This window comes from Charadrius vociferus, unplaced genomic scaffold, assembly GCF_000708025.1.
Source record: "Charadrius vociferus isolate BGI_N301 unplaced genomic scaffold, ASM70802v2 scaffold600, whole genome shotgun sequence".
In the NCBI taxonomy this organism is placed as follows: Eukaryota; Metazoa; Chordata; class Aves; order Charadriiformes; family Charadriidae; genus Charadrius; species Charadrius vociferus.
The window spans coordinates 632,091-640,611 of NW_009646404.1; the positions used below are offsets into that span (position 1 = coordinate 632,091).

Here is an 8,521-nt window from a genome sequence, read left to right on the forward strand (position 1 = left end):
TAAGGGATCTGGCATTTGCAAACGGCCAGGACAGAGCTTTCAAACGCATGGAAAACATTATCCAGATCCCCTTTTTTAAGATGGTCTTGGGTTTGGTTTTGAGGTTTTTTTTGTTTCTTTGGGTTTTGGTTGGGGTTTTTGTTTTTAGCTTTAGACTGTAACTTTTTTTGAGAGTTTAGACCTAAGTAGTGATTCCCTGGGGCTGTGCTGCTGCTGTAACCTGGCTGCCTGACAGCTCTCCGATGAAGAACTGCAGCAAGCAACACGAAGTGCTGTGTCAGACGCGGCTGAGCTGTCGGCCGTTAGCAGAGTGTTGGCCGAGGACACCCTGAGCATCACCTTTGCAGTGTTCAAAATGTGAGTGCAGGACGTGACCGGGCCTGTGTGCAGGCAGCCTCGTGCTGGGGCTTGCAGGCGAGGTGGGTATGCTCTTAGGGTGGGACTAAGGCGACCCTGGGCAAGTCCCAGGTCACTGCTACGTTGCGTGATTGTGTCTCTCTGTGAGCCTCAGTTTCCCTTTCTGTAAAGTGGAGAAATCACAGTGGTCTCCTTTTAAAATGCTTGGAGATTTAGGACTTGTCGCTCTCAAATAAGAGAAAACCAATTGCTAGAAACACCCAAGACACTTCACCTCCCCAAAAGTTGGAAATGTGAGCAGTGAACTGTGAGCGTGCAAGCCTGGCCGGAGCAGTGCCGTCTCGGCCAGGGCCAGAAGCAGGCATGTCTGAAGGGGACCAGGAGCTCTGCATTGCTGATGGCAAGCATCTGCGGGGTGTTTCTTCCGAGGCACCCTGCGCTCGTCCTGCAAAAAAGGATTTGGGTTGTGTCTTAGTAAACCATTTTTGGCCTGTCTGTCTTCACTGCAGATGTCTGTCTGGTCTGCCTGTTTAGCCCTTGGATACTGCAGCCGGCAGTGACAGTACCAAGAATTAACTATACCTTGGACAGAAAGGGGTCTCTTAATCAGGATCCTTCCTGAGCAGCTTATTCCTGGAGCACAGGGTCCCTGTCTCCTTGGGCAGCCTGGGAGTACAAGCAGTACCTTTCAGCTGCAAGGATGAAGGGGAGCTTGGGAGGAGAGCTCAGTGCCCTGCTCAACCCTTGTCTGCTCTTAACAGAACTTCTACTCCAGCCAGAAGCATCTCTGTATGATGGCAGAAAGGAGGTGCAGATCCTTCCTATGGGTACCCTGGCTCCAAAGGAGATTCTTTGAGATCATCTTGTCAGATTCACTGGGACAACAGCGCAGTTTTGTGCCCTGAAGCTGGCATCGGGTTTCAACAGAGGTTAAAGAAACTCCATGTGTTTATGCACATTATTATTGTGTAATACTTGACTTTGCAAACGTGAACCTAGTAAAAAACTTTGTAAACAGTGGAGGAAGAGAAATAACCCCCTCTGCTGACTTCTGGGAGAGAGTTTCTCTTTCTGGCTGATGATCTAGACTTTGCTGGTTGTTTCTTAGCAGAAACTGGGAATGAGATCCAGAATCACAAATGTGTTACTTGAAGTAAGGTTTCTTTCATGGGTTCCTTGACCTCTTCTCAGACTGTGCTGGGAAGAACTCCTTTAGTGCAAATATAACTAAATCAAACGTGGGATTTTTGCTTTCTGCTAAGATCTAGCCCTGGCTTTTATGTTCAGCAGTACAGCCCAGGGCTTCTGAATCAAATAGCAAAGCTCCCACTGAGTTCATCACAAGAACAGGACGAGGCCTAGGCTCATCACACTTTTGAACATGAGGCAGCCTTAAGTTCTGGGGGTGCAGGGAAGTTTAGGCTTTGGTTTTCTTGGCTGGAAGTGCCAGAAAGCCTGGCACAGCCTGCCCGGAATGGGGCTCCCTTGGAGGGATCCCTTTCTGCCACCCCAGCTGACGAGGATGTGGGGCTGCTCAGCTTCCAGGGCACGTCTTCCTTCATCTCAGGGTGGGTGTTCCTGGAGTCACAACCCCTTGTGCTTAAGCAAAGCCCTGGCTGACTGAATGGGATGTTTCTATCGTGCTCGGAAGGTGGCTTGAGCTGCAAAGCTGCAAGTGAACAAGCTCCCTGGGCTCTGGAGTCCAGGCCAGTTCAGCTTGAGCCTCAAAGTTAATGGGATAAGAGGTTTACTGGTATAGCTTTACATCCAGGAATGAACGCTCATCCAGGAATGATTTGAAGGAACCTGGCTTTGACCTTGTCACTTGCTTCTGAAAATCCAGGTTTATGTGAGCTTAGGTAAATACTTGGACTTAATGCTACAGGAGATTGTTCTCTGAGCCCAAGAATATATGTACAATGAACTTAACTCTCTCTCTTCTTCCACAGAGGAAACTTCCCATGACTAACAAATGCTGGCCTAGATTATGAGCTCAAACAAGAACGCTCGCTACAATCGTTTTTCCAGTGGCACAACAAATATCACTACTTCCGAAAACACTAACGGGGTAAGGTTTGGTGTTGTTGGCAGAGGATAGGGGTTACGGTGGCAGCTTATGTTCTCATACTTTCTTTTGAGAAAATGAAGATGACTTTTGATCATTTCTTGCCTCTTAAAAATCACAATTTCCACAGATAAAAGTTGGGAATATATATGTACATTTTTTCACCAGTTTGGGATAGGTAGCTCTGCTGCAGTGGTACTCACTGACCTTCATTTTGTCAATATTTCAGACAAGAATGGAAACAACTTTTGGTCCAGCCTACTCTGCTGTGACAACCATCACAAAGGGTGAGTGTATTTCATGCATAGATCTTCTCCCCAAAGTGCTAGGTGTGATTCCTACCAGGTTTTTGTTGTTGTTGTTGTTGTTTTACAGATCATAAAGCTGTTGGGAGAATCACTGTGTTCATTACGGACAGGTGCCAAGGTGCTGGTTTTAGTATTATGCAGCCCAAGTGTTCTTTAATCATGGTATCTGATCACCAGGAGTGATGGAAATGAGCATGCACAGAAATTTTCTCCCATTAGGCAGACTTAACAGTACCACTGGGAAGCCCTTGCTGAAATTAGGATAGTACAACAGAGTTTGATACAGAACTCAGTCCCAAATCTTATTTGTCTCTATGACTTCTCACGCAATCATTACCAGCGCTGAGAATTCCCATCTTCACTCTCTGCCTGACTGTGCGTCACTCTGGACACTTTGGTGAAAACCCCGTGGGCATTTTTAACTCCGACAGGAGGGGGTGCAAGCGTACATGCTCATTTAAAATTCTTGTGCTTTGTTCCTCAAAGCGCAGCAGGTGAGGAGTCTGAGCCCTGACATGCGGTGTGAATGTAGGAAGAGGTCTGTTTTCAATTTGGAATAAAAATATCCTTACTTTAGTAAAGATAAACTGTGGCACTTGACACTGATTTAGATAAGGAAATCAACGTCTGCCATGGGGAAATGTTTGGATTACGTTTGTACAGGACTCTGGACTCTATATGTTTTTTGACTCCTGAATATTTACATTCAAAATTTTATATACATCAGTAATATGATCTTTAAACAAATATCTCCAGTTTAATTTAGCATGCTTCCCTTTGTCAAAGCAGTTTTTGTTGGTGACTGAAATATGTGGGAGTATAAGGTTTCCTTTTAATAGTATTTTTAACCTATGGATGTGGTAGAACATTATCTGTGCTCTTTTCTGGACAAGTGACCTTTAAAGGACTGCATGCATTTCAGCAAGCTATCCGAGATCAGGATGTTCTGCCTGCACTGATATATCCAGGTCAAGAACTGGAGTTGGGGAATCCCTAGTCTTTTCCAAGGAACACTTACAGCTGCAGAGACTGACCTGTAACTTGGAAACATCACTGAAGAACCTAAATGCTTGCTTTTTTTTTTTTCCTTTCTTTTCATTTGCTTTAAAGCTGACGGGACCAATACTTTTAAACAGCATCGTCGGACCCCATCCTCCTCCAGCACACTCACCTACTCCCCACGAGATGAGGACGATGGCATGGTAGGTGTTGCCAGGAGCCCCCCTGCTGACTCGCTTAGCTGATTAAATATCAAATGAGAGATGTCTGGTGCCCCTACCTCCCTCATCTTTTCCATGTGCTGCATTATATTGGAGGCAGATGTCTGCACCAGAGACAGGACTAGCCTCAAGGTTTCCTGGCTGCTCCCGTGGTTGGTGCAGTGAGGAAGCAGAGACTACTTCTGACCTGGGGCATTAGGCTAGCGCCTTTAGGTGCTCACATCAGATGAGCAGTGTGCTTTGGAGCTCCTGAGCTCAGGAGAAAACAGAGCTACTGTCAGCGATGTCTGGGGCTGTAGCTGAGGCCAGTCAGTCTTGATCAGAGCGTGTTGGATGGACCATCCAGCAGCACAGCTGGCCTTGCAGTTATGACCAGAAAAATCCATTCCTCTTTCTACCTCCAGATGGGGCTTCTGACCACAGGGAGCAGGTTTGAAACCTGCAGAGTGGGATGCCGGACACCACAGACTATGCTTGGCTCTTGGGGATTACATCATCAGGGTCTTCTCGCACAAATCATTCCCATGTCTTGCAGTATCTTTGTGAAAAGCGCTTCCCAATTTTGTACCCAGCTTTCTCATTCATCACACTCACTTCTGAGTAACTTTTTTGGGAGGAATTTAGTGATCCAACAGGCCTCAGGGTTAGCTGCTTAAAGAGAAATTAAGTCAGCTAAATCAATCAAATCAAGAAGAGCAACAGCAAAGCAAACCTCAGTGAATGGACAGATGGGTCTGAGGCCTTGATCTTCTCCTATCCCTAGTGCTCCAGCCATGTCTCATAACCACAAGCTTCTATTTAGATTTAAGCATGTGAGTAGTAGACTCCTCACATTAAGTAAGTTGTTGTAGACTTTGTCAGGTTATGAGACCCAGCTTCCAACTCAGGGATAAATGGATCGCTGCTGCTGCTCAAGTTAGGCACTGGCAGAGACTGGGGTCAGCAGCAGTATGGAGCTACAACACTTCTTAAAATAAATTTGACACCAGATTGCAAAGAGCTTTATTGTCAGCATCCTATAAAGTTCCTTCTGTTGCTCAGAGATCTTGCTCTTTTTTATGTGAGCGTGTGTTTGTTTTTTCAAAAAGTCCTTTGAACATTTGCCTCGTGTCCTTGGCAAATGCAGCTCTCCATCACATCACTGACCCCGTGGTGCTGGGCTGCTGTTCCAGGAAGCTCTTGGCTGTCAGCACTGATCCTGAGGGCTGTGCTCACTGCCCCCTTTTTACGAGCTGTGCAGTTCACACAAAGCGCAGGTGAGGATTTTTCCAGAGGAGCGGGGTGTGCTGGGGACATCACATTTAGCCACATCTGATAGAGAAGCTCCCTGACTCCTTTGAAAACTACAGTGTGGCAAACTGAGGTGTGCAGCCAAGAATAGGAGAGATCTCCCCTAGGACCCAGCCTCAGTCCTCTTGGACAGTCTCAGCCCACCTTCCCTGGATTGCTAAATATTCTTAAGCGAGAGGATTAATGAGTGGTTCAGGAAGCAGCCTGCAGCCCTGGGTGCTAACAAACCAGAGCTACCGCAGCCCTGCTCTGTCTGCTGCTCCAGACAAACTCTCACTAACCCTTTTAGGAAGCTGCTTTTGCTTTGTCAAGAAATAATCTGGGATTTCCCTTCCTCGTCACTGTTTTCCCTTCTCCAGAAGCTGCCAAGGGCTTGTCAGCCATCAGAGAGACAGCTGGAGACGAGTCAGAGCCCTCCCATGACCTCCACCACCCCTTTCTTTCTTTTTAAAGCTTCTGTTAATGAAACCAAAAGCAAAGCAGCCTGTTTTGTGTGCAAGGCTGGGATTATTGAGCGGCTGCTGTCATCTTTCCTGAAAACAGTGCCACAGGTTCCCAGCCTTGCTACGCCTACAGGGAGCGGGAACGACGACTGTAGTAGAGCCTTCAAGTGGAGGCTGCTTTTATAGCTGACATGATGGGAACTGCACCTAAAGGTTACAGCTGAATATTGGTGCAAATGTATACTAATGGATGAGGAGCTGACTGGCTGTCCAAAGTCTCAGTTTACAGGGAGCTTTACCTCTGAAGCAGAGGCTGGACTGAGTTACCAGCCAGCCCCAAGCTATCCATCTTCCATCAAAAGATGTTTGACCACTCCATCCTTGGGCTGTGTGAAGGTCAACTTGATGTTAAGTGCAGAAATAGCCCTGACACAGCTCTGGGGAGGTGGAACCCTTCTGACAGATCTTTCCAAATCCAAACCTGGCGGAAGCAGTGCCGCTTGTACCACCTTGCCCCTGTGGCCAGGCCTGGTGGCCCCTGGCTTTGGTGCATATGAGTCCCCCACAACCTGGGCAGATGCCCATAGGGTGGAGGTCCTGTGGTCCTCACTCCCTATTATTCTGTTTGCAGTGCAAGAGCTCCCTGCACCAGTCCCCTCGTGCTGGCTGCTCTACACACGACTGGTGCTGCAAAGTTCACTCTAAATAGCCAGGCTAGGAGTGGGAAACAGTGCAGTCCCTGACCCTGTAGAGGTGAGGTCTCTCGAGTCTTAGTCTTGTTTGCTTGGCAAAAACAAGGGCTGCAGATACATAGAGGGGCAGTAAACACCGGCGCAGACCTCTGCCATTCATTATTGTTACTACAGCCCAAGTGGAGTGATCTTTCTCGGCACATCACTTTCACTCCTGCATAGTTTACACCGGCATTAGCCCAGCTGGGACACACGGATCTGAGCCCGCAGTGCTGCACAAGCCTTGGAAGGCTGTGTCTCACACCCCTGCCTCCTGGAAGTGCTCTTGGGCTGCAGTCCCCCTCCTCTCCATTGGTGATCCGCACAGGATGTTGCTCTCCATCAAACTGCCTCCCTGGAGAGCCTGCCTTTGCTGCCCTCATTTCTCTTGTCACCTCCAGAATGGGAACTATGCACAGTCATTCTTGTTATTTTGATAACTTCTGTTACTAGTGGAGGAAAATAGTAAAATTAATGGAGACGCATAAAATTGATTTACCTTGTTATAACCATTCCTCCTCAAGGTTTACATATTTAGCCAATACATATGCCTTCTTTAATAAAAAGAGCTTTATGCTTTGGCTTCCAAGCAGATGCAGCATTTCTGAGCTCCTAGGATTCCAGTACCATAAAAATTAAGAAGCAGAGCAGTGTGAAGAACCAGCAAGATCCTGGTCTGCTCCTCTTCTGCAGTCCAGCAAGGACTGCACTCGGGTTGCAATATCATCTGTTTCTGGGGAAGACAGCAGTCTCTGAAGCTCATTTTCCTTTTTTCATTGCTGGTTTTCCTGACTGCCCCACTGGCCGCCTATATTGCTTTTGTCAGTCCTTGGGTCTGATGTTACATACATTCACCCAGGGCAAGCACACGTAACGTGGCTCGGGAGGTTCAGATTGAACACAAGGAAAATGTTTTGCTCACAAGGTAGTGCAGGACAGGAACCCAGGGCGGCACAGTCTTGTCCGTGCAGTTTTCCTCATTCCAGCTGGGTGCTGCCAGGGCTAATCTGATCCACGGCCAGGAAGAATCCCTCTTCAAGTGGGCAGCAGGGCCAATGATCTCCAAAGCTTCCACCCAGCACTTCTAAGAGTTTGTGACTGTTGTAGGCTACGGTCAAGCCATGTACAGCTGTGATACATGCAGGTGCAGACAGCCTAGGCATTGGTCATCTCTTGATGTTTTAGTGTCTGAAGCTTATGGCTTCATTCTCCCATTTCTTTGTCAGCCCATACGTTCTGCTCCTTGAAGACTCTTGTTGCTTCTCTCTGCGCTCTTCCCAGTCTGCCAGCAGCGTCTCTTCCAGAGTAACCCAGCAGTGGCTGTGCTACCAGCTGTTGTAGACCCCCAAATCCAATCACCCTGTGGTCTGAAGAGTCCCCAGTTTTGCTTTGATGCTGAATTGCATCTTGACTACATGCTGTTGGTTGGTATTCTACCCCTAGAGATGTTCTGCTGGTTAATATTCTAGCGCCAGCATTTGCTCAAAGCCAATCCCAAGGCCGCCGTAAGCAGTGGGATTTTTCTTGATTGGTGCATGCGATGTCCACTTAGCTCTCCCCTCCCGAGCAGGAAGCGACAAAGCCAGTCTGTTACTGAATTGAATAGAAGGAAGTCTCCACACTTACGCAAAGAAATTTGGCAGAAGTTAGATAGCGAGTGAAACAACAAGTGCTGCTGCAGAGATTATAGAAATTGCAGAAGCTGGTAGCTGTCTCTGGGGGAGATTTACAAAGCTTTCTGTGAAGGATTAATTCTTCCAAACCATTGCTTTGCGGGTGCGCACAGTAAGTATACAAACAAATGCACCTTTGAGAAAGTTACGTGCTTGGAATTTAGATGTCAGCTTGGTTTAGTAAGTTAAACCTGAATGATGCCTGTCCTGTCTGTGAGCATGGTGCAGTGTTGCTGGCTGCTGGGAAGGGCACACAGCAGCGAGATGTGCTGCTTCTGGGGGCTGCTCAACGCAGCTTAGCAGAGTGGATGAACAAATGGAGCAGCTGAGTTTTGTGGAGGAGGGAGGACTGAACTTGCAGTCTCTGTGCATAGGGTTTTGGAGCGGGGGGAGTTATTTGCAATAACAAGAACTGTTTTTTTTCTCTTTGAAGC

At 47.5% G+C, this 8,521-nt stretch overlaps 1 protein-coding gene across 1 annotated transcript in view; it reads left to right on the top strand.

Annotated features, from left to right (window-relative positions):
* The first annotated feature begins 2,344 nt into the window (after positions 1–2,344).
* The window catches only part of TRAF7 (TNF receptor-associated factor 7, E3 ubiquitin protein ligase), a 21,307-nt gene continuing 15,130 nt past the window's right edge, over positions 2,345–8,521 (top strand). Inside the window, exons 1-4 of the mRNA XM_009894712.1 lie at positions 2,345–2,425; positions 2,652–2,709; positions 3,841–3,969; positions 8,431–8,464. Coding sequence (XP_009893014.1) covers positions 2,345–2,425; positions 2,652–2,709; positions 3,841–3,969; positions 8,431–8,464 — 302 coding nt within the window. The remainder of the gene's footprint in view (positions 2,426–2,651; positions 2,710–3,840; positions 3,970–8,430; positions 8,465–8,521) is intronic.